At 40.2% G+C, this 27,277-nt stretch overlaps 1 protein-coding gene across 2 annotated transcripts in view; it reads left to right on the forward strand.

Annotated features, from left to right (window-relative positions):
• zeb2b (zinc finger E-box binding homeobox 2b) overlaps positions 1–26,685 on the forward strand; it is a 113,868-nt gene extending 87,183 nt beyond the window's left edge. The window contains exons 3-10 of one of the 2 annotated variants that reach the window (XM_062997785.1): positions 2,781–3,044; positions 10,217–10,285; positions 12,883–13,071; positions 13,808–14,022; positions 17,022–17,130; positions 17,457–19,441; positions 22,336–22,516; positions 25,867–26,685. In XM_062997785.1, the coding sequence (XP_062853855.1) occupies positions 2,781–3,044; positions 10,217–10,285; positions 12,883–13,071; positions 13,808–14,022; positions 17,022–17,130; positions 17,457–19,441; positions 22,336–22,516; positions 25,867–26,420 (3,566 nt within the window). In that variant the 3' untranslated portion in view covers positions 26,421–26,685. The remainder of the gene's footprint in view (positions 1–2,780; positions 3,045–10,216; positions 10,286–12,882; positions 13,072–13,807; positions 14,023–17,021; positions 17,131–17,456; positions 19,442–22,335; positions 22,517–25,866) is intronic. The other variant, XM_062997786.1, reaches the window with a different exon arrangement.
• Positions 26,686–27,277: the final 592 nt, after the last annotated feature.

A 27,277-nucleotide genomic window follows, 5' to 3' on the forward strand; every position in this document is an offset into this window, starting at 1 on the left:
GTTATAATATTGAAGTATTTAAAAACACTTTGGCCTCACAACTGGAAAACATCAGCAGCAATATGAATTTAAGATTCAAAATAAGATCACTGACACCTCTAACACTCCACAGAACAGCACCTCTAGAGACCCTTTATCCCCTGGATAAATGTGTCTCTTCCCCTGGGCCCCCTTTTTTCCCAGGCTCCTTATTATTATACCCAGCTCTGTGAAATCCCTGCTGGAAAGTGAACTGATTGTGTCGGTATGTAGATGAAGCTGATCATAGGGTGCTACTTTTTGCCTTTACTTTTGTTCTAGCATCGTTTTATGTTTTCCTGTGGTACAGTCCAACAAAGTATGAGATGTGTGTGAACATTCAGGTGTCAGTTGCCTGATAGATGAATATATTGTCCCTTGACCCTACATTGACTGCACTGTTTTTAATTCAGCAGATTACGTCAACCCTGCAGTTTTTCCCCAAATATTGCTTTATTAATATAAATATTCCCAAATCAGACAGTTCCCACTGGAACTTAATGTGTGTGGAGGGGTAATCTTAAAAGAAAGCTTTTTAAACCTGTCCAGCCTTAGATAATTTCATTCAATTTGGGATCAGTTCTTAAGGGGGTGTACCGTGGGCTTCCCAGGCCTCCCATTTCTTTGTGTCATGTCCTAACCTTAGACACCCGCAGACAAAGCCGGCGAAACACAGCCTGTCCACCCATCACTAGGTAAAGAAAGAGTTAAAATCTTTTTTTACGTAGGTGGAGGGGTCAGAGCAGGGTGGGTGCAAGGTTGAGGAGGCAAAAGAATCACATTATCAATCTTGCCAAAGGTATATCTGGACCACACATCAAGATTTCAATGTCTCACTTTCCTTTCTCTTTCTATTTCTTTCTATTCTCTGTCCACCCCCTCATTCTTTGTCTTCTATTCTTTTTTTTCCTTACCCCCTCTCTATCACACAGGGCATTACCCAGTCTGAACTTGCCTAAACCCTTGTGGTCACACCTCTTGAAAAGGTTTTGTTTCCTCCGTCAATTGGTATTCAGCCCAGGTCAGCGGATGCCTCTGGCCTCGGCTCCGTCGCCGTTTTCATTTTAATTTGCACCTGTTGTGCAGTTGTTTGGAAAAGGCAAGTGCAGGCCGGCGGATTAGCCAGAGATCATGTTATGAACAGATATGCCCGGTGTAATCTTTTCTGTCCACGGGGAATGCTAAGAAAGGCTGCTTTTCATGAGCCCCCTTTTCTTCCTACATTTTACATCTACAATTTATTCAGTGGGCTGATATGTTACATGGATGAAAAATCAGGACTGAAGAAAGTTAGCGACATCATTATTTTCCTTCCCAGGCCAGGAACAAGCCTGTGCATACACGCCTGGGCTTTCTGCAAGTGATTCAATCTAGCCAACAAATATAGAACTGACGAGAAACTTAAAAACTCTCTTATTTATGTTATTATACTTGCATTTGTTTTTCTTTGGGTGGTTTCCATGATTCCATAGTGCTACGGGTATTTGTGCTACAAACGTGAGCCATTCGTTCATATTCACTCAGTTTAATTGGCTTATTTATTTGGTTTATATCAAATGTGCAAATTGTGCCAAAACTCAATTTAACTTAAAAAAGTTAAACAGTTTGTGTTTTTGAACTTGAATACATTTTTAATTATTAAAGAAATATGTGTTTTTATATATTTTAGTAATTTGCTATTTTTTCAATAGCCTAAATAAGTGATTTGTTAGCTCCACAATTCATTTATTATAGAATGTAGACAGTCTGACTTAGACATAATCAAATAGACATTAATCAGATATATAAGTCATATTATTTATACAATATAATAAACAATAGCCAATCACCAGAAAATAAAGAATACACAGTCACAGAATTTTTTTTATTTATTATTTATATAAATAAATTTATTATTTATTATTTATTTATTTGTTTTATTATTATTAATATTATTTTTATTATTACTACTAATAATAATATATTTAGTATTATTATTATTAATAATAATAATATATTTATTATTGTTGTTTTGTTGTTGTTGTTATTACTATTATTATTTTTCATTATTTGTTTAATTATTATTATTAATATATTTATTATTACTGTTGTTATTATTATTATTATTATATATTTTATTTATTATTATTATTATTATTATTATTATTATTATTATTGATATTGTGTTATTCTTCCTGCACTTATGTATTGTCTCTCAGGTTTAGGCAGAATAGGCAGGTCACATCACAATATTTCATGTATATCCTCCACCTGAACATCAAGTATGTTTACACTGTTAAATGACCATCACAAAGTGTTTAGTCTATCTTTAAAACACAAATTACAAAGTAATGGAGCAAAGGTATTTTATAACATGTACTGTAAACTGTCTCTGTTGATATAAATATCTAAAGCTGATGGCATTTGAAGCACGATGAGCATGCTTGTGATCTTAATGCCACTAAAGGTGCAGCTCACTGCAAGGTTATTTTGGCACACTGGAGCAACAGCTGGTTGCTCACACTGATGTACATGTGTACACTTGTCTTGTATTGGCATCTTGTAAATAGTTAATCCCATGTATAATTATAGAGAGATATGAATTTTACATGTTCTCACTTAACAAAGCAAAACACTGTATTACACTGTATGTACGGTATTATGAAGACATCACCAAACTCACCTTGTAAACCTAATCGGGCCTTTTATTACAGATTTCCTTGAAAGACTAAAAGGTCATTATTGTAGAACGGTGTATAACAGTGTATTTGTGTGTGTTTCAGTACTGAACTATGAGAATGTGGTGGAGACCGGTTCTGAGACGGAGGAAGAAGACAAGATGATGGTATCAGAGGAGGATGGCCTGCTTAATGGTGTGTCCAGTCCGGCCAGCTTGGCCAATCATGATCCAGTGTTGCCTCTCTCCCCGAGACTGGGCCACGCCCTGATGACGAAGGTGGATGATGAGGAAGATGAGATGAGGGACAGTGGTGTGGAACACGTGTGGAATGACAATGACCTGCTAAGAGGATCAGTCAATGGTACCGGTAAGCAGGGCAAGATTTTTTTTACCCTGTCCTTTATATATTGACATGTGCATACATCACTCATAGTGTGGTTATTATTTTGGCATAATATTTAATAGGTAGTGACCGGGAATGTAGCCAGGAAATGCAGCCGTGGTGCAAAATGTGCATCAGATTAGTAGTAGTTTACACCGATCAGCCATAACATTAAAACAACCTCCTTGTTTCTACACACATTGTCCATTTTATCAGCTCCACTTACCATATAGGAGCACTTTGTGGTTCTACAATTACTGACTGTAGTCTATCTGTTTCTCTGCATGCTTTGTTCACCCCCTTTCATGCTGTTCTTCAATGGTCAGGACCACCACAGGACCACTACAGAGCAGGTATTATTTGGGTGGTGGATCATTCTCAGCACTGCAGTGACACTGACATGGTGGTGGTGTGTTAGTGTGTGTTGTGCTGGTATGAGTGGATCAGACACAGCAGCGCTGCTGGAGTTATAAAATGCTGTGTCCACTCACTGTCCACTCTATCAGACACTCCTACTTAGTTGGTCCACCTTTTAGATGTGAGAGACGATCGCTCATCTGTTGAGTTGGTCATCTTCGAGACCTTCATCGATGGTCACAGGACGCTGTACACGGGGCGCTGTTGACTGGATATATTTTTGGTTGGTGGACTATTCTCAGTCCAGCAGTGACAGTGAGGTGTTTAAAAACTCCATCAGCGCTGCTGTGTCTGATCCACTCATACCAGCACAACACACACTAACACACCACCACCATGTCATTGTCACTGCAGTGCTGAGAATCATCCACCACCTAAATAATACCTGCTCTGTGGTGGTCCTGTGGGGGTCCTGACCATTGAAGAACAGAGTGAAAGCAGGTTAAAAAGGAATGTAGAGAAATAGGAGGACTACAGTCAGTAATTATAGAACTACGAAGTGCTTCTATATGGTAAGTGGAGCTGATAAAATGGACAGTGTGTGTAAAAACAAGGGGGTGGTTTTAATGTTATGGCTGATCAGTGTATTCATGCAATGAATGGGTGTTTAATTCTAAATCATACATATATTTTTATAACTGTAGCTTCTTAATATTGGTCAGCTAACATAATAACTAATAACATTATTTAATAGTTCTGATTCCTTAAGAAATGAATGACAGTAATACTTGACATTCAGACCTGAAGTCTAAGCTCTTCTTAATTAGCACTGAGCGCTTCCTTCCAAACGTACGATCAGATTCAGCGAGTGTGCGATCTTCAGCGGGGTTTACTGACACCCTCATTTGTAATTAGCCTAACATTAGGACGACGGAGACCCGGCAAACTTTGTACATTTTTCCTGTGAGCGTCATCGCCGAGTGAGCGGCAGTCACGGATGCTTGAGAGATAAATACTTTTAATTAGGGGGAGAGGGTAATCATTAAAGGAAGTCAGGCTGCTGCAAAAGTCGTTAACAATCTTAAATGAAATTTTTATTTTTATGATAGCCATTTACATGTATAATAAGAGTCAATGATTCTTGGAAGCATGTGACAGAAACGGAGTGTGGCGAGAGCTCGGCGTAAGACAGCCCATTTAAATGAGCCGGGCTTGGCTATTCATTTCTGCTAATGAACTAGCTGTGCACCGGAGAGGCGGGCGGAGAGGGAGCATTTCAGGAGTCTAAAAATTTAATACGCTCAAAATAATACGACCATTTACCGAGAGGAGCTCGCCTTACCGGCATTATTATCGTTATTAACTAAAAAAATTCCCTTCAGGAGACGATCTGCGATCATTAATTGCGATATCCCTCCTCTACCCCGCCTTCTTTAGTTTGGACAGGGTTACTGTAATTTTTTGGTTTTTTTCAAGGTTGTAAATCACCAAAGATAAACAAGTGGCTGTTTGAGAGAGGATTGGTTAATTTGATAAAAGCTCTCGGAGCCGGAGTGTCTGTGATTCAGCTGTGTTGCAACTTCCAGATAGTGTATGTGTGTGAGAGTGTGTGTGGGAACAGCGGTGTTTGAGTGTGTCTTGATAAAACCTGAACGACATATCTAAAAGGCAAGGGAGAAGTTCATTAGCTCTGGGTGAAAGAGGCAATCCCTTCCTCCCTCTCTCGAAATCGCGCCCACTTTCACTCTCAATTTTTTTATTAGTTCGGTGCCTGAGTGTCTGCACTCGTACCTCAGTGCATATTTTCAGATAAGGCCTCTCTCTCTCTGTATTTCTCGGTGTCTCTCGACAGTAGTTTCTTAACGTTGCCTCTCCGCCAGCGTCCTTGACATTCTTCTATCCCACAATGCACTTCACACACTTTTTGCTGAACAAGCCTGACATCATATCGCACGAATTAAATTTTAAATAAATCACCTGCAGTAATGGTTTTGTTTTTGATTCAATGGCCATATCAAACCTCTGTGTATTTAAAGATTAATGACTATCAGTGATCTAATATGGACAGTTCAAGTTGAAAGTTTAAAGACACTCACAAGGGACGTCTACATCCTGTCTGAACAATTGGAATAGATAGTTGTTAACTTTTATGCTTGACTGTATCCAGTCAGACTCCATGATAAATTGGCGTCCTGTCTGTCACTGGGATCCTGACTAGAATAAAGTGCTGATAACCAATGACATATCTAGTCATATTCATCGTGCTGATATAAATAGGGCTAGTTTGACTTAATCCTTTTAAAAAATTACCTAAGCACTCAGGTGGCGCAGTAGTAAAACACGCTAGCACACCAGAGATGAGATGGGCGCCTGCATGAACATTTACATTACATTTGGCATTGAGCAGACGCCTTTATCCAAAGCGACTTACATTACAGTTACAGTCTGAGCAATTGAGGGTTGAGCTCGCCTCGTGTAGGTGAAAAGATGCAGTCGGTACTGCACACATGTCGGAGGGGGCGTGTGTCAGTTGTGGCGGTCCTTAGTCAGCAGGAGGGGAAGCGTAATGCAATCGGGGTTATCGGACACAACTACATTAGGGAGAAAACTAACACCTAAAACTGTGGTATATTGCCAGAGTCCAGAAGGAAACCCTAATTCTCATGTTATGTTGGAAGGAATTTTGCTTCAATGGTCAAACAATCATAAAACCATCAAAAACATATCGCTCATAAGTTAGAATCTTCTGGAAAACCACTTTTCACAGTCAAGCAAGCATTATATTGCAGTAACCTAAAGAAAGAAGCTCATCTAAAGTCTGTTGCTGATCACACATAGACAAAGAAAAGCAAGAGCAATCCAGTTTAACATGACTGATGTGATGATTAAATAGATGTCTGTGATAATTACATCTGTAATGACAGATCTGTAGAGATTTGGTTCTTTAAAACAATCCAAGCTCTTACACCCTTTCTGAAAAATGTTTAATAGAAACCATTAGGAAAGGTTTTCGGGCCATTTTTTAGTGTGTGTGGGGGGGGGGGGTAGTAACAAAAGAGCGTCGGAACATTGTATTTTCACAAAGCAGGGTTCCAGGGCTAAGCGGCCATAAAGAAAGGGAATGTTTTGAAAAGAAACACTTCGTGTGCTGTTAGGTAGGGAGTGTTTGGCGACTGGGGTGAGAAATGGTGGCCGACACCTCCGGGGTCACATCGAGAAGCCAAACTCAGGCCTCTCGCCCCTCATTCTTTCTCATTCCTGGTCTCTAGTGACCCGGTGTATCTGCGCTGATTTATCCCACCCAGACACAGGAGCCAGACACACGGGTCTCTCTCACATGCTGACGACTATAAACCTTTCTGCCCAGATAAACCTTACAGCCCCGTTATGTTATGTATGTACAACCAGGGTACGGCCTAGACCCTGTTTCCCTCCTGCTGGAGTACAGATCCGCTCTCTACAAACAAAATAAGCAAAAGCACTGCTTTATACTGGTCAGTTTTGCTGTGGGTCTGATTCATTGTCGAAAGGTGGGAAACTCCCCGGACAGGTCGGCAGTCCATCACAGCTCACACACACACACACACACACACACATAGGTCAATTTTTGTAGTTCCAGTTAGCCTGACTGCATGTCTGTACAAAAAGAACACAAGATGAACAAAAGTATGTGGGTGTTAAAATAAATAATGTAGTTTCAACAGTTTAGGGAAGGTCTTTATCTGTTTTTCCACATAATTTTGCCCCATGTACAAAGCAATGTCCATAATGACATGATTTAATGAGTTTGGTGTTGAGAAACTCCCTATCAGTAAGCCTATTAAACACATTTGGGATGAGTTGGGACATCGATTGTGAGCTAGACCTACTTGTACAATATCAGTGTCTGAACTTACAAGTGGTCTAGGGTTAGGGTTGAAAGGCGCATGTTCCATCCAAAATTTTATGAAGAACCTTTCCAGAGAAGTGAAGACAGCTTATATTAATACCCATGGTTTCAGAATGGGATCCAACAAGCTCATAAACTGGTATCCACTTACTTTTGGCCATTTAGTTTTGCTTTTCAGGTCAAATATCTATCATTTCCCCCATATTTAACTTGTTTTTAATTTCATCTCTAAATCTAGTTGTATTTTACAAACCACAGTAGATAGAACTTATAATCACTTATTTAGATTCATTATTTAGATTAGTTTTATTACATATGGTTTGTATAGCTGTGTGTTATTCATTAGCAATATTAACCTTATTGATCATGTAAGTATTCTAAAGAAAAATAAATAGAAAGTCTTGAGTAATCAGCTACACTGTAGAACGAAGAGAAATCAAAATAGAGGAGCGCCTCTCTCATTTCGGGAAAGCTTCAGCAGAGACTGGGTTTTGTTTTTCCGAATTGGTTGGCCGTGTTTATCTGCTTGTGGCAGGAACCAGACTCTCTGTTCACGTACTGGGTCTCCTAATAACTACTACAAGTCAAAGGAAATATGCAAACAATTTTGTTTAAAAAAATCAAGTTACATTCTGTTCTGCTTTAAAAACAATTGCTGCCAATCAATGTTTTGTATTGAATAGAACCCCAACATATTGCAAGATTGTCTTAATTTTAGTTATATTTTATATGTGTACTATTTTGCTTCTTAGCTATACCACTTAAAAACAAGGCTTATTATTTATTAAGTAATTTCAAGAGGATTCAGATAAAAGTAAATGTTTCTGTATAAGCTCAGCTGCTATTATTTTGGTATTTTGCCCTACACTATATTTAATTAATTTTCTTTATTTTTATTTTTGCTATTTTTTATATTTTTATTTAATTGTATTATTATTATTATTATTATTATTATTATTATTATTAGTAGTAGTAGTAGTAGTAGTAGTAGTATTGTTAGTATTATTAGTTTATTATTATTATATTGTTATTTTTGCTATTTTTTATATTTTTATTTAATTGTATTATTATTATTATTATTGTTATTATTATTATTATTAGTAGTAGTAGTAGTAGTAGTATTGTTAGTATTATTAGTTTATTATTATTATATTGTTATTTTTGCTATTTTTTATTTTTTTATTTAATTGTATTATTATTATTATTATTATTATTATTATTATTATTATATTATTATTATTATTATTATTAGTAGTAGTAGTAGTAGTCCTAGTAGTAGTAGTAAAAGTATTATTATTATTATTAGTAGTAGTAGTAGTAGTAGTAGTAGTAGTAGAAGTAGTAGTATTGTTAGTATTATTATTATTATTAATAGTAGTAGTAGTACTAGTAGTAGTAGTAGTAATAGTAAAAGTAGTAGTAGTAGTATTGATAGTATTATTATTATTATTATTAGTAGTAGTAGTAGTAGTAGTATTGTTAATATTATTAGTATTATTATTATTTATTATTATTAGTAGTAGTAGTAGTACTTGTAGTAGTAATAATAGTAAAAGTAGTAGTAGTAGTATTGATAGTATTATTATTATTATTATTGTGTTTGTTTGTTTTTTGAATAAAGAAAAATCATAGTGGTTCTTCATAATCAGATTGTGACTAGCAGTCACAGGAGAGGCCGTGGGAGGTATTTCCACAATAGCAATATTTATTACACCCTCTGTCTTCTCGGAAATACCTTAGTTTAATCTAAATCTGCAACAGAAGGACCTAAGAAGGACTAAGTTAATTGTGTCCGGGACTCTGACATGACAATGTGCTCTTGACTTCACATCCTCTAAAAAAATATCCCAAGTTGTGTTTTGTTTATGGGGTGGTTTGTGCGTGTGATGGCTTTATTTATGGCTGTCCTACATAAGGTGTGCTCTTTTGTCCGGAGGCAGCATGCATTAAAGAGATTGCTAAGGCTTCATCATGTGGTCGCTTACCGCTTGTCCAGGTGGACTGAGATTTATTATTACTATTAGTTTTATTCATTTATTCATTTTTATTAATCATTTACTCTGAGTTGGGTTGTGGTGGCTGTAGATTCTATCCAGGAAACACTTGGCATTACGCAATGTATGTACACAGCAATCTTAGAAGAGCATTGAACCCAGAACCTCAGGAATTAAGAGCATCATGCCACCAAAATTGCCGTCTGTACCAGGATACTATCAGTGACTTGTATGTACTTTGTGCCTTACAAAACAATACCGTAGTCAAACACTTCATCATTTTATTTAAGGTAATTAAGGCAGCATAGTACAAAGCAGGTAGTGTTGATGCTGCACAGCTTTAAGGACATGGGTTTAATCAACTTTTTCTGATTTACTACCACTTTAACCTGGTTAGTTTTGCAGTGGGTCACACACCTAGGTAAATTTTTGTAGTTCAAGTTGACATGACTGCATATCTTTGGATTTGTGGGAGGAAACTGGAGCACCCGGAGGAAACCCACACTGTCACAGACAGGGAATCAAACCCAGACCCTTCTCGCTGTGAGGCAACAGCGCTACCCTCTCCGCCACCATGCCACCACGTCTGTGTAGAGTTTTAAATGTTATATCTGTTTCCTTTAACAAACCCGCCAGTAGGTTAACAGTTTGCAACAGTGGTAGTCTAGTGGGTAGAGCTGGACTATCAATTGAAAGGTTGAGAGTTTGAATCCCAGCTCTGCCATACAGCCACTGTTAGGTCCTTGAGCAAGGCCCTTAACCCTCACTCACCTACTGTATATGTATATATGACAAAAAAAGGCATTCTACTTAGCCTTGCTATGGCCCTAAGTAAACATGATGTATGAATAAGTGATGGAGAATGTGATTTATACCTTAACTCACCTTGCTTTCTGTCCCCTTCTCTCTTCCTCTAGATGAACTAAAAGACGATTTTGACAGCATGGTACCGGGCACCCCTTTACAGCCCATTGGAAATGGTACAGGTAAGTTTTTATGTAATGCTACACTCAAATCCTGCCACTTTTAATCAAGCTTAATTCTACATTCCACCTACAATGCTCTGAATCATTATCTCCCGCCTGCATCACATCATCACAGGCAGTCTCTGATTGGCTGTGGCGCCGACCAAGTGATTGAGTGCTATTAAAAATGTGGATTCTTGCTCTCTTCTCAAACCCTGCCAGTGCTTAACCGCAGCTCTGGCTCAGGACCTAAACCGGGAAACTCTTCAGTGTGGAAATGGAATTTTAATAAAGGTTTCCATTTGTGATGTTAGGCTCCTGGAAAGCGAAACACTCGGATTGTTTTTGGAAATCCGCCGGCGGATTACATGCGATTTCACTCCTGAACCGAATGTCTGTTTTAGCTCTTCGATTTTATGAGACAGATAGGTAGGCATACTATATAGCCAAAAGTACATGGGCATTGAAACACTACATTTCAAAACCGGCCACATTAATTTTGAGCTGGTCACCCTTTGGTGGGTTTTCTCCAGATTCTAGAACCACAAATGAGTTGCGTAATGGTTGGGAGATAAGTTATGTCTTAGTCTGTGTTTTTTACATCTCAAAGTAATACGACGGGTTTGGGGTCAGACCAGACGTCTGGTCTGTGCAGACGTCTTTCAGTTCGAACCATATTCACATCATATTTTATGGACCTTGATTTGTGCATGGGGAAACGTACATCCTAAAACTGAAAAGGGCATTCCCAAACTGTCGCCACACACAGATCTGTAAAACGTCACTGTGTGCTGCATCATGAGGTTTTCTGTTATTAAAAAAATATTATAAAGTAAATAAATAAATTAAAAAATAAATTATAATAAATAAATTGTGAATTAAATAAGTTATTATAAAGTAAATAAATTATAAATAAATTATTATAAATAAATTATAAATTAAATAAATTATTATAAAGTAAATAAATAAATAAATTAATATAAAGTAAATAAATAAATAATATTATAAAGTAAATAAATAAATAAATAAATAAACAATTAAATAAACTATTATAAAGTAAATAATGATAAATGATAATGATAATAAAAAAATGATAGCATTCTGTTGGTATTTAAAAAAAAAAGAAGCTTTTATTTATTTAAACAGAAAGCATTCCCTTGACATCTATACATGATGCGGAGACTTATGGTTGACATGTGTTCCACTTGTATCCATAAAAGAGCAAAAAAGTGGGTGGGATATATTAGGCAGCAAGTGAACATTTTATTCTCAAAGTTGATGTGTTAGAAGCAGGAAAAATGGACAAGCGTAAGGATTTGAGCGAGTTTAACAAGGGCCAAATTGTGATGGCTAGACGACTGGGTCATAGCATCTCCAAAACTGCAGCCCTTGTGAGGTGTTCCTGGTCTGCAGTGGTCAGTATCTATCAAAAGTGGTCCAAGTAAGGAACAGTGGTAAACCGGCGACAGGGTCATGGGCGGCCAAGGCTCATTGATGCACGTGGGGTACAATGGCTGACCCGTGTGGTCCGATCCAACAAACGAGCTACTGTAGCTCAAATTGCTGAAGAAGTTAATGCTGGTTCTGATAGAAAGATAGTTTATTTGTTCACGCGCGTTTAGTTCCTCTTTGGGCACAAAGTAATCAGCAATGGATCTTACAAGTGAGTCTTAGGTACATTCACGCGTTTATTTTAATTACGCCTGATAACCACGGCAGACGAGCTCTGCATTTATACACTCCAGTTCCTCGCGTCTGAAGAGGGGAGCGCGAAAGGTCCATTGGCGCTTTGACATTTTCGAGACATTTTTGACATCGACACAGTCCACTACCTTGACCTTTTAGCAAATTAGCCCATAAAATGTTTACTAGCTGACAAATCTCAGTACACAGTTTACCTTTCGCTTCGGCGTGCCCTAATTAAAAGGGTGGCTCCTAAAAATCTCCCAGCGCTGTCACCTTCTCTGTAATATCTAGCTTAATTGACAGATGAGATGGGGGGGTTGCCAGACCTAGGCGCTAATCTCTATACAAATAGAATGAATAATGAAGTGAGCTCGATAAAACTGGGCAGATTTCAGCCTCACTATTTAAATTCCAATACAGACACTTTCGAAATCAATTATTATTGTTTGTTTTAGGCATTTTTAAAGAACGGAAATGATTCTTTTAATCATGTGCCCAAATTCAGACTGGACACGGACTGCTTAATGAAATATCTTGCACACATCTTGATATCGTAACTTCCTGTAATTCGGAATTTAATTTTCAGAGCAGTCTGATTAAAGGGATCGGAAGTAATGCCTGGCTTGTGGCAAACATTATTCTCTTCCCCGCTCACACAGCACCTAATACATTTAAAGCACAGGCGAATAAAGGGCTTACGTTTCAAACCTTTTCACCCCTGTACAAATCAAAAAGCAGTCCAGCTAGATTAAGCCATAATTCTTGTTTTAGTAGCCATTTATCGACAAGATAAGGCTGTAATTTAGACATATGCCTTGCGACTCTCCAGTAGCTACCTTTTTTATTACATCTAGGACATTGTTTCTAATGCCCTGCTTTGTCACCTAGTTCATTCCTTCACCAGCTCTCCTCCTTTCTCCCGTTCACTATAGTAAAAAGCATGGATTGCACGTCTGAGTTCGAAGAATTCTTCGCCAAGCGGAAACTGCCCGACAGCGACAGCCACGTCGTCAGCATCGCCGAGTATCTGCAGCGTACCGACACGGCCATCATCTACCCCGAAGCTCCGGACGACATCGCCCGCCTGGGCACGCCCGAAGGTCCCGGGCACGAGGAAAATGGTAAGGATGCACTGTCCTGCATGCCAGAGTGTTTACCTTCTGAGCGGTGCAGCTGTTGGAGCTGAAATCAGATCTCTCTCCTCAGGGAGAGTAAGGCAAATTGCACCAGCTTTGCCATACATACCTCAGACATGAGGAAAGTGGAAAAGTTAGACGTGGGAAAGACCACCAGGTGCCAGTTGGAGGCTTAGAGACGGTCAGAACGGCCCGATTATTCATTTATGAGGCAGAAAAAGGAAATATATCATGTCATGTCATGGAGTATGAAAATATGTCCAAAATATGTCCAATAAATGTATTATAAATACAGAACTTTAAAAGTATCTAAGATCTGACATGATGTACGTTTATGTAGGACTTGGTGGGTGGGAGGCTTAGTGGGTGGGACCTAATACAAACAAACATAGTATTGTACTGCATTGCTAGATATAGCTAGATGTTGTTTGGCTTCTGATGCTATTAATAAACTCTCCATATGTAACAATAATAGAGTTTTCTCTTTATTCGGCATGCTCAGCAAACCGTGTGCATTCAACTGTACACACAAGTTCATGCATGAGTGTGCCGCCACCAGTGCCAGGCCCGACGATGGCACTCGGTGCAGCAGATTGTACAGATACCTCCCATACCAGTCCAGGCATAGTGCCAATTAGCTGCCATTGATTTGCTGACCTTTTGGCCCACTGCCTCTCTCCAACTCTCCCACCCTCATTCACTCGTTCCCTCGTTCCCTCAGACCTGCCACCTGGAACTCCAGATGCCTTCGCCCAACTGTTGACCTGCCCCTACTGCGACAGGGGCTACAAGCGCTTGACTTCTCTGAAGGAGCACATCAAGTACAGGCACGAGAAGAACGAGGAGAACTTCGCCTGTCCCCTGTGCAACTACTCCTTCGCTTACCGCACTCAGCTGGAGAGACATATGGCCACACACAAGCCCGGGCGAGATCAGGTGAGCGTCACATGTACTCTTCTGTCCTCCCTCCCTCCCTCCCTCCCTCCTATCTTTCTCTCTTCAGCTCTCTCATGTGCTCGCTCACCCATCCCTTGTTCTTTCACTCCATATATCTCATCCTCTCTCAATTTGCCTGCCTTTCATTTACTCTCACGCTCGCTCGGTTTCATATAAGGCTTCCCTGCCTTTTATACATTATTCCTAATGCGCTGTATTCCCACGGAGAACAGAGATCATTTTGATTGGCGATCATTATTAATTTTTCATGGCATTTTGAAGATGCAGATCTTTTACTGGTAATAGCTTTAATAGAGGCCTAAATGGTTTTTTGATGGCCTGCTGATATCATTCCGCCGTCTTATGTTCACGATCGAATGATTGTTTTAATTTCCAATTTAGAAATTTCATCAGTGCTTTAGATTCACTCTTATATATTTTTTAAATGTTCTTTAAAAATCAGCATGTCTGCCAATTAGGTAAAGTAGTTTATATTTTTAGGTAAGGCAACATGGAGCAAAACACTAAAAATCGAACCTTTTAATGATTTTGGACACTTAATGTATAATATAAATACAGTATACCAGGTCCTGGGTTCGATCCCCAGGTGGGGAGTTTGCATGTTCTACCCGTGTCCCTACTGGGAGCTCCGGTTTCCTCCCACAGCCCAAAAACATGCAAGTGAGGTGAATTGGAGATACTAAATTGTCCACGACTGTATTTGAAGTTAAAACTTGTGAACTAATAAACCTTGTGTAACGAGTAACTACTGTTTCTGTCATGAATGTAACTAAAGTGTGTAAAACATGACGTTAAAATACTGATAAACAAACAAACAATTTGAATTATATTTCTCTAAACTTATGGCAACATTTTTGGTAAGAAACTTTCTATTTCAGCAACATTACAAATGGTTAGATTTATTCATTTAGTATTTATTTATTATAGATTTATTTATTATTTATTAACTAAATTGGCCTAAATTTCCAAAGCTGTCCAAATACTTTTAGCCGTATTGCATACTTTTAGCAAAAAAAAATAAAATGAATAAATAAAAATAAAAAATAAAATACAAAAATGAAATAAATAAATAAAAAATACTAAATACATCAATAAAATACAAATAATAAAATACAAATAAATAAAATAAAATAATAATAATCATAATAAAAAAATGTAAAATATACAATTAATTTAAAAATTAATTAATTAATTACAAACAATTATACAGGAACAGTGAATCAGCCATTCAGTGTAAAATAACAAGTAGAGTTTTCTCACCTTTAATTTCAAATTCCTCAATTTGTTTGCTATTCATCCCATGCTGCATGTTGCAATTTTTTTTTTCATTTATTAATTTTATTTTTTTTAACTTTTTGCATAAGATAATGTTCCAGTTCTAGCAGAGTGATTTAATACAATGCGGACTGGCAGCTTGCTCACCTGCCATCCCCAGTCTGCTCAAAACGCGAGCAGATGGCCCATTCTACCCATGTAACCCGCTAATCCACAAATTACTTCCTATTTATTGTTTTTTGTTTGTGTACTTCCGTCACATAGAAAGTCTTTTCTGTTAAACGGTCCCTCGGTTCCACTTCATCTTGCTGCGTTGTGCTATAATCTGTGTTGAAATTTGCATTTTTTTTAGTCCAAATGCACAAGCTTCACGGCTCGTGTGCAGACTTCTTTTGTTCTAGATTTTAAACATTTGGATTTGCTGTTTCTTTTTTTCCTTTTTATTTATTTATTTTTATTTTATTTATTATCACAAGCAATTTCCATAAGTAAGTTCATTGCTAAAGCCTGTAACAGGCTCGTAACATTTTAGAATGATCAGTTCTGTTGTTTTGGAGCAGTTGTATGAAGTAGGGATCCATTCATATCCAAGAACTTGGTCAGGTTTCCCACCCGAAACACGGCTAACATGCCACACGGGACCAAAACAGCTCTCCGCTGCCATTCACAATTAGAGCTTAATGGTGGAACTGCCAAACTCAACCTTCATCCTCATGGGGTCCCCGTAAGAGAGGGAGGCTTTGGGGGTGGTGATATTAGGGGGTAAAGCAGCTGTTGCTGTTTGTTTATGCAACTCGGCAACATACGAGAGTAGTAGGGACCTTCCCTGGCGCAGGGCCGCCCCGACTCCCCGCTTGATATCCGAAGGTTGCCGCTGTTTGAACAATCCTGCCTGTGTCCTGCCTTCACACCATCTGTCTCCTGCCGGAATGCGAGCCCAGTTGTCAGGGCCGATCATGGGCGGCTCTCCTTGCCACCGCTCGCGAACCTTTTGTGTTCCCCTAGCCATTTAACATATTTACCTCCCACTCTGAATTAATTGTGCACGCCTGGTGTGCTCCTGCTTCCCTGCACTTACACGCTGTATTGTTGTTGTTATCGCTATTATATTTTGATTTTTTAATGCAAGCCCTGCTTTGAATTGCAAATCAGAGCAGCTTCGATGTTTTATCTTTTTGAACAGCCCAGCCTACGTTTTCTACCCACATGTTATTAAAGACATGTTTGAACAGTTTAACTGGCCTGGAAATTCACTTGTAATTATCAAAACGTAACATTTACCCATGCCCACCTTTTTGTCTAATTAAGTGTATTTTCAGGTAGATCGAGGCGAGGCTTTGTTGAATATGCAGGATCTCGTCCGAGTGATTATCCCAAATTAATTAACGCGGAATAGATTGCCTTCTCCTAATGAGGGGAAAAAAAAAACTATTTAAAATAGCGGCCTTTTATTTATTTCTTGCCGCTGCCAGATTCTAAAGCTGCGCTCCGCTGGCACGCGAGTCAGGAAATTAAAAGGTATGCGCTTCTCTATTATCGCGGCCGTGCTCGCGCTGGCTCAGTGAAGCCGCAAGAAAAGTGAGACGCGGCATCGCGACGCGAGCCATTTGGCATGTTGAGCTACACGCCGATTGTGATTAAGTACTAAACTCTTCCACCGTTTCGTTTGTGTAGAGCTCATGTAAATATCCTCTTTTCCGCAGCACCAACTGCTGAACCAGGGAGCTGGCAACCGCAAGTTCAAATGCACAGAATGTGGCAAGGCCTTCAAATACAAGCACCATCTGAAGGAGCACCTGCGGATCCACAGTGGTGGGTAGCAACGGGCCAGTGCGCTCGTTTTGAATATTCATCACCTCCGGTTAGAATTGTTCTGCACCTCAGAGGATGTACGAAATCATACGAGTGTTGATTTTTTTATTCATATTTTCCGCCTTACTCATTAGGGACTTGCTCGTCTTCCTGCCTGATGCTCTACTTTGTTAATCATCATGTAAAGAAAATATTTATTTATTTTTTTCTGGTTCTTTGCCCAGTATTGATTGTTATGAAATGTAACTGTAGGAAGAAATGCATAATTCATATATAATAGGTTTCCTCTGGAATATAACATATATATTTTTCTTGTTGCTTCACAGGGGAAAAACCATACGAATGCCCGAACTGTAAAAAGCGCTTTTCTCATTCCGGGTCTTACAGTTCTCACATCAGTAGCAAGAAGTGCATTGGCTTGATCACAATTAATGGCAGGATGAGAAACAACATGAAGCCTGGCTCCTCTCCGACCTCTGCCTCTTCCTCCCCGACCAACACCGCCATCAGTCAGCTCAGACACAAGCTTGAGAACGGCAAGTCTCTCGGTCTCCACGAGCACTCGAACCACCTTAACATCAAATCCGAACCGCTAGACATCAACGAATATAAGCTATTAATGGCATCACATGGTTACAGCACACCGGGCCCCTTCTTGAACGGCAGTATTCCTGGAGGAAGCCCTCTAGGTGTTCCTAACTCTCAAAGTCCTCTGCAGCACTTAGGTTTAGCCATGGAGAGTCAGATGCTGGGTTATCCGTCTCTAGCGAACAACCTGAGCGAGGTCCATAAGGTGCTTCAGATTGTAGACAACACGGTGTGCAGGCAGAAAATGGACTACAAGCCAGAGGAACTCTCCAAGCTTAAAGCCTACATGAAGGAGCTGGGCTCTCAGATTGAAGAAAAGAAGCCAGGGCTTGGATCACCTTGTGGTCCTCAGACAGGTCTTCCAGTGATTAGCCACAACGGTGCCAATAAGAGCATTATCGACTACACGCTAGAAAAGGTCAACGAAGCCAAAGCTTGCCTTCAGAGCTTAAACATGGACTCTAAGAGACAAATTAGCAATATTAAGAAGGAGAGGAATCACACGATAGATTTAGGTATGGAAGACAGGATGCACGAGAACAACATAATGTTTACACCGTTTTCTTGCCAGTATTGCAAAGAGACCTTCCCAGGTCCCATTCCATTGCATCAGCATGAAAGGTACCTGTGTAAGATGAATGAAGAGATAAAGGCCGTGCTGCAGCCCAATGAAAACATCACACCTAACAAGCAGGGAATGTTCACAGAGAAGCATGCCCATCTGCCCTCCTCATTCATCTCTGAAAAAGGCATTACCAGCCCCATTAGCCCTTACAAGGACCACATGTCAGTGCTTAAAGCATATTTTGCCATGAACATGGAGCCAAACTCAGAGGAACTATTGAAGATCTCCATAGCAGTTGGACTTCCTCAGGAATTTGTCAAGGAGTGGTTCCAGCAAAGAAAGGTATATCAATACGTCAATCCTAGAACCCCTCCTTTAGATAGGAACAGCATGGAGATCGGCCTACCCGCCACCAACCACCTTCCAAGCAGAGACTCCATGAATGCTCGGTCTCCTCTGTCTCTGATCAAACACATGGACCGAATGACTTCACCCGCCATCGCCGAGTTCCACAACATGAACAACTGTGACACTCCTCTCAGGCTTTCCAAAATGCCCCAGTTTTCCGGGCCCAAACAGCTTGGCGAAAAGTTGGACCACTCCAGGAGCAACACACCGTCTCCTCTCAACCTCTCCTCTGCATCTTCCAAGAACTCTCACAGTAGCTCTTACACCCCCAACAGCTTCACCTCCGAGGACCTGCAGGCAGAGCCGCTGGACCTCTCACTACCAAAGCTCATGAAGGAACCCAAACACGTGCTTTCTGTCAAGAGCCGGTCCAAGCCCAGCAGCGTCCCCATAGACCACAACCCAATCGCGTCACCCCGGGAACATCTGGAGGAGCCTCTTAATCTCGCATACCTGTCCAAGAAAGAGTTTGGCAGCCCAAATGGCAGCCTGGAAAAAAGCACTAGCCCGATGTTTGGGATTAATCCCTTTGCTGCCAAGCCACTCTACACTTCCTTACCCCCTCAAGGTGCATTTCCTGCAGGGCCTTTCATGCCTCCAATGCAGGCCAGTCTCCCAGGACTCAGGCCTTATCCTACGCTTGACCAGATGGGCTTCCTGCCACCCATGGCCTACACCTATGCAGCGGGAGCAGCCAGCTTTGTCGAGATGCAGCAGCGAAGAAAGTACCAGCGAAAGCCAGGATTTCAGGTAAGACAACAAAAGTGATTTTAAGGTATAAATGCTTGTGTCTGTGTTGGTACCCTGTATCAACCAAGGCTGTACCTTGGGTCTATCTTGTTTTTGCAAATAATCTCTCCTCCCCTACTTGAACCCTGCATGCCTGTATCATGCTCCGCCACTTTCTGCCAGTAATTAAAAGGTACTCAGAGTGAGAGCTCACCTGCCACCACCATGAGCAACGGAAGAGCACAGTGAGAGCTATATGTTAAAGAGGGGTAAGCAGAGACAAACATCTGTGTAGTGGCCTGTAGCATCACCAGCTCCTGTAATGGCACACACCATTAGCATTACCACTTAGTAGCTGTTTTAACGTTGACAACCAGTAAGGGCTAATGCTTACAGAGCATCTGAGTGAATACGGGCAGGAAGCGACGTCGTGCCAGATGCTCTGAGCACTCCTCGAAGTGTCATGCTGCATCTGAGGTGCATTTTCGGTAGCTTTCAATTTTCAGACCTCCTTCAGGTGCGAGAGTAAGTCAATGACTTACAGCAAACCCTTCAAAGCTATTTCTGTTTCTCTTTTAGCGCATCTCTAAAGAGAGAAAAGCCAAAATGAGTTTGAACACATGGATTAATAATGCACACTTGCCGTGTTCATTACAGCGCAGCGCTGAAGGCTGTTTAACATAGAGAGAACCATTCTGATAAAAAAGTATTAATAATGTTTCCTATTCTAAGTTATTAAATTAGATTTAAAAATACAGCTACGGGCATTTAGCTCAAATTGATTGCAAAATGATAGTACCGAGCTTTTAAAAAGCTGGGGTACGCAACGTCTGTTGAATCATTGTCAGACCTGAGCAAGTACTCATAATGAGGGCAAGGGCGCTACGCAATTTTGGTCATTTAGTGCACCTCTTGATTTAATCATTACCGCTTGGAAATTAGAAGACTGTGATAAGCAATATGCCCCGCCAAGGCTTTCTCTTATTATTCTGACCCTCTAATGCAATAACATTTTTTCCCCCCATTAATTTAAGTTTAAGCCTATCGGGGTAATCTTCTCCGTAAAAAGAGCAGAGCAGATAAATATAGCATTAACACTCTTTCATGTATAAAATTAAACCAAATTTGAATGCAAATATATGAAGAAAGGTAATATTAATCGTATTCGGAGAGGGAGAGCTCATTTGTAATATCCGGCCTTTTTATGCAATTTCTGCTCACAAACATTTTAATATTTAATTCTAGAAGATGTGCTGCTCACTTGCAAATTTGTGCAGTCTAATGAATCTATTACCTTACCCAGAAATATGTGGTTTTATGAAAAGAAATCTTGCAGTTGATTATTTTTATTAATTTATTTAATATGTTTGTTTCCAAACAGAATATTTATTAGTTAAATAATACATATATTTACTGATTTATATCCCTTGCTTATTCCTTCATCTACAGTATAAATACACTTTGAGATGTGTATGTTATGGCAGGGTTAGGAATGCAGTGAATTTAGCAGCTGGGGCCAGTGATAGCTCAGTGGTTAAGGTACTGGACTAGTAAGCAGAAGGTTGCCGGTTCAAACCCCGCCACCACCAAGTTGCCACTGTTGGGTCCCTGAGCAAGGCCCTTACCCCCAATTGCTCATTGTGTTCCGCTCACTGTGTAAGTCGCTTTGGATAAAAGCGTCTGCTAAATGCTGAAAATGTATGCAGCTTCTTTTTATGTAAATGATATACACCGATGAGGCATAACATTATGACCACCTTAATATACATACGCAACAAACTGTGATGCACTGTGTATTCTGACACCTTTCTATCAGAACCAGCATTAACTTCTTCAGCAATTTGAGCTACAGTAGCTCGTCTGTTGGATCGGACCACACGGGCCAGCCTTCGCTCCCCACGTGCATCCATGACCCTGTCGCCGGTTTACCACTGTTCCTTCCTTGGACCACTTTTGATAGATACTGACCACTGCAGACTGGGAACACCGCACAAGAGCTGCAGTTTTGGAGATGCTCTGACCCAGTCATCTAGCAATCACAATTTGGCCCTTGTCAAACTCGCTTAAATCACATCAACTTTAAGGATAAGATGTTCACTTGCTGCCTAATATATCCCACCCACTAACAGGTGCCGTGATGAAGAGATAATCAGTGTTATTCACTTCACCTGTCAGTGGTCATAATGTTATGCCTAGTTAGTGTAAACTTATAAATTACTTGTTACCTACAGACAGCTACTCGGTTTCTATTACATTTGGTCATTTGTCGGTAGTGTATTTTCTAAACTAGTACTATACTTTCTAGTACCATCATTTTGTCTAGAATTCTAGAGTTCTACAATGTCATTTAACTATCCCAATGTTCACAGTCAAGTGAGCTTTATATTGTAAGCTTTAAAGTCAGGCTTTACATTTACATTTACATTTTTGGCATTCAGCAGACGCCTTTATCCAAAGCAACTTACAGTAAAGTGACAGTATACAGTCTGAGCAATTGAAGGTTAAGGGCCTTGCTCAAGGGCCCAACAACAGTAACCTGGCAGTGGTGTGGCAGTATCTATCAAAAGTGGTCCAAGAAAGGAACAGCGGTAAACCGGCGACAGGGTCATGGGCGGTTTGTGGTCCAATCCAACAGACGAGCTACTGTAGCTCAGATTGCTGAAGAAGTTAATGCTGGTACTAATAGTGCATCGCAGTTTGTTGCGTATGGGGCAGCAAAAGGGGGACCAACACAATATTAGAAAGGTGGTCATAAGATTATGCATTATCGGTGTATATAAAACAAACAACCAGCCATTTTTTAAAGTGAGATTAAACACTCATCAGTGGACGTGACAGATCTAATACTGAGTCAAGCTATCCATTTAGGTTAGAAGTACAACATTCTAATACGTTTTTCTTCCTCTTTTTTTCAGGGGGAGTTGCTCGACGGCACGCCAGACTATCTCTCCGGCCTGGATGACATGACAGACTCAGACGCCTGTCTGTCCCGGAAGAAGATTAAGAAAACAGAAAGTGGTATGTACGCGTGTGACCTTTGCGACAAAACATTCCAGAAGAGCAGTTCCCTCCTAAGACACAAATATGAGCACACAGGTACATACTGTTCCAGACAATTATTTTACCCCAATGCTTTCATTTCTGTTTGTCTAATTAAACCCCCTATTTTTTTGTTTGGATTTTTTTCCCCTTGCTTATTTTTTTCTATTCACTTTTAGTTGGATGTGAATGGAAAACTAATGCGTTTTTCTTCTATTAACAGGCTGAGAAAAATTATAGCTTAAAAATAAAGTATGATGCAGGGATGTAAAGGAAATTAATAACGCAGGGGATCGAAAGACAAAAAAATGTCCATTATTATGTGTGAAGAGTCATTGAGGTAGTGAGTAGAGTAGCCAAAAAATCTCAAGGTAAGTTGAAGTATATAAAAAAACCTAATTCTGGCATCATGGCTCCACAGCTGGTAGAGCAAGTACTACATTTACATTTTCGACATTTAGCAGACGCTTTTTATCCAAAGCAACTTACTGGGACAGTATATTATCTAAGCAATTGAGGGTTAAGAGCCTTGCTCAAGGGCCCAACAATGAAACCAGGCAGTGGTGGGGCTTGAACCAGTGATCTTTTGATTACTAGTCCAGTACCTTAACCACTAGGCTACAACTGCCCATACTAGGGCTGGTTACTATCTATGAGGAGTGAACCGTGTTCCCCAGTGTCTAGGTGGGTGTCTCCTTGTTACTCTAGTTTCTTCTTGCCTCTCCAAAACTTGCAAAAGTAGATTGGCTGCTTTAAATTGGGTAAACCAGGTACCTGGTTACATTTTCAGAATTTAGCGGACGCTTTTATCCAAAGCGACTTACAGTACTGTGACAGTATATTATCTAAGGAATTGAGGGTCTTACTCAAGAGCCCAACAGTGGCAACCTGGCAGTGGTGGGGCTTAAACCAGTGATCTTTTGATTACTAGTCCAGTACCTTAACCACTAGGCTACAACTGCCCATACTAAGGTACTAGTACTAGGGTACTAGTTCTCATCTAAGGTATATTACTGACAGTATATTATCTAAGCAACTGAGGGTTAAGGGAACCAGTGACCTTTCGATTACTAGTCCAGTACCTTAACCACAAGGCTACAACTGCCCATACTAGGGTACTAGTTCTCATCTCTGGTGACTATCTATGAGGAGTGAACCATGTTCCCCAATGTCTTGGTGGGTGTCTCCTTGATACTATTGTTTCCTTATGCCTTCCCAAAACTTGTGGATTGGCTGCCTTAAATTTGGTGTGAACGGGTACCAGGTTGTAGTTCAGATTTGCACCCAGGGTTTAATAATACAAATGCAAAACATTTTCTTTACGTAAGTGCATACAATGGGAGCAATAATGTTTAATGTCCTCTATAAACAGTATAGCCACCCTGAATCTCTACAAAGGCCCGGTAGCTACTACACTGCACATAACATTAGGTCTTAAACTTCAGATTTTCTGGACCATACATACGTTTACATACAAAGCTTCCACATTCAGATATAGAAATCCCATAACACAAAATACAATGCCAAAAGTATAAGTACACTCCTTGAGTAAAAGTAATCAAAGTAAAAAGAAGTTCTATAGTGAATGTGATGTTATAATGAATATAACATTTTTACCCACTTCTGATCTTGCATTAAAAAGTCCTACTCTGGCATGTCACCCACTCTCATAAAAACACCACATACCCCTGGTCCCTGACACTTTCAAACTCATGCCTGTGTCTGCACAGTCTCTTTAATTGGACCAACACATAATACACAAATTATGTATAAGAACCAAAGATCAAACAGCAGAATGCACCCTTCCTATTAATGCTGCTATTCTTACACTGGGTTGCATCACGCCATACTGGAAGGCTGCTTTAGATGGAATAGTGAGCGATCTATCTTTTTCTGTTTTACTTTCTTTCCCTCTGAGCAAGGGTGATGGGACACGGCATGGTGGCAAGCAGCATTCCTGTGCTATTTGTGGTCTGCGGTTGGCCAGATGTGTGCTTTCGAGAGCACCACTTGATAAGCACTAGCACGGGTGGACTAAAATGCCAAAAGAGTGGGTGTGATCAGTTGTATATTTCAGAACGGACTTGTTACGACTTTAATTCCAAACCCACAAGATTTGTACCCACCTTACCCATATTCCCACTTGTATATATACACCGATCAGGCATGACATTATGACCACCTTCCTAACTGACTGGTCTGCAACTGTGATGCACTGTGTATTCTGACACCTTTCTATCAGAACCAGCATTAACCAGCAGAACCACACGGGGCAGCCTTCGCACCCCATGTGCATCAATGAGCCTTGTCCGCCCATGACCCGGTTGCCGGTTTACCACTGTTCCTTTCTTGTACCACTTTTGATAGAAACTGACCACTGCAGACCGGGAACACCCCACAAGAGCTGCAGTTTAGGAGATGCTCTGACCCAGTCATCTAGCCATCACAATTTGGCCGGTGTACACACTAATATGAATCTATTTTAATATGTAATGCATTTATTTCTTAGTTTTTGCCTTTCGACCACCCTGCACTATTATTTCCAGCTACCTAAGATGCATCTTTCTGATAATTAAATAATAATAATAATAAACACACACACACACACACACACACACACTACATCTTACTTCTTATAACCATAGCTCCAACAGATTAAAAATGATTTATTGATGGGTACTGCTCTTAAAACAGTGGTTTAAACTTCTTTTTTAGTTAGGACAAGATACTTAGATACTTAGCTTTTGTTTTCTTTGTTTTACCCCCCACCTCATAACGTTTGTTGCCTTTTAAAAGCAGTTCTACCTCCATAGTCCATTTAGTCTGAGCCTCAGACCGCATACTATTACCTTGTGTTGTATTGCAAATTAGTACGCAACCAAATGTTACATTAAATGGGGTTTGGGACACAGCCTGTTATTGGTTAAAATGACCCAAACAAATCTATAGTAGAGCAAACAAGGGTACACAAAAGGTACAAATCAGCATCACTATGTGCGCTACGACATCACAGTATGAGCCTGCAGTTCAATTTCAGCTTTTTATTTGTTTGTTCCTTTCGCAGCGACTTGCTGTGTTTGTTTGCTTTGTGCTAGTTTATTTCTGTTGCATTCCTGGCAGCTCCTGTCGTACCTAAAGTGTGTATTTCCACTCTTTCATACTTCACCTCTAGGAGGGAATTTCAGAAACGAAACGCACAAACACTCCCAAAAGTGTGTCGGTGTGTATGTGTGCAAATTGAAAGCAGAGTAGAGAAACATGCAAGCACTTCATAACATAAAGAATATGTTTAGTTGTTTTTCCATCGGCCATTTAATCAAGTTTGGATGTTTCAGCTTTTTGTATTACAGCCTTGCACTCGATATCTTGTACTTACGAAGGTCTGTTCTCGTCTTGTGTGTCTGCAGGTAAACGGCCACACCAGTGTCAGATCTGCAAGAAGGCGTTTAAGCACAAGCACCACTTGATCGAGCACTCACGTTTGCATTCGGGAGAGAAACCTTACCAGTGCGACAAATGCGGGAAGCGCTTCTCCCACTCGGGCTCGTATTCGCAGCACATGAACCACCGCTACTCGTACTGCAAACGGGAAGCGGAGGAGCGCGAGGCCGCCGAGAGGGAGGCGCGCAAGGGCACCCTGGAACCCAGCGAGCTTCTCATGAACAGGGCGTTCCTGCAGGGCCTGACGTCCTCTGGCTACCCCGATCACCAGGAGCGGGATCCTATCCTTCGGGACGGGATCAACGGTGTCGCCAAAGAGCCGGACACGGCGTACACCAAGCTGGGGCATACGGGGGACGATTTTGAGGAAGAGGAGGAAGAAGAGAGCGAGAACAAGAGCGTAGATACGGACCTTGATACGCCGCATGGTGACGAGAACGGCGAGCACTCGATGGACGAAAGTTCGCTCGACGGTAAAACCAAATCGGACCACGAGGACAACGCAGAGTACGGCGTCTAACAAGACTACTGTGTTCTTCGAGCTTATTCTCCTTATTCTTTTTGTTTTTTTTATTTTACCACAGCAGGCGGACACGCACGCTTCTCGATTCAGACTGAAATCTGAATAAGGACTGAAAAAAAAAACAGACTTCAGGGAGGGGAGGGGGAAACGGGTGCATTATGCAAAAATAATAAATAAAAAAAATTAATTGTACAGTATTAAGGCCTAAAAACTATGTGTGGTGCTACCATTCTAAAAAAAAAGCTGTGTTCATAGTATTTATAGCACAAAACTATTAACTTGTACAAAAGAAATTGCACTCTGCTTATAATCACTACAAAATATCGCCTATGTATATTTCTACAGTGTTAAAGAAAGAAAAAAAAAAAGGAAAAATAATAGCGGTGGAATTTCTGCCGTTTGTCAGTATTAGTAACTCTCTCACCTTCACTGTGCCCTCTGTTGATTATCATCCTGTTGTTTACTGAACCAGCCACACGTTTTTAGGCCTCTAAAATTCTTTCCTAATATGAAGGACTTAAATGATGTCGAAGACGTTTTGAAGTCTTAAACAGACTGTGTAGAGGAAGTGTCTCGAGACGAAGGATGAAGGAAGAAGGGACTAATGAAGGAGAAAGCCTTTGTAAGGTTGTTTTCTTTTGTATTAAAGAAGATTAAAGAAAAACAAAGCCTTATATGCAAACCTTTTAATCTGTGTGTTTCTACAAGTGCCATCCATGTACAGTGTTACCGGAGGACCTGGTGTTGCTCTCTCTCTCTCTCTCTCTCTTGCCAGCATCAGTCAGAATTCTCCTCCTCAGTATTAAACCTAGGCACTCTGTTCTTTAGTTTACATCACATTTTGTGCAATTTTG

The sequence above is a fragment of the Trichomycterus rosablanca genome, chromosome 6 (assembly GCF_030014385.1).
Source record: "Trichomycterus rosablanca isolate fTriRos1 chromosome 6, fTriRos1.hap1, whole genome shotgun sequence".
NCBI classification, from domain to species: Eukaryota; Metazoa; Chordata; class Actinopteri; order Siluriformes; family Trichomycteridae; genus Trichomycterus; species Trichomycterus rosablanca.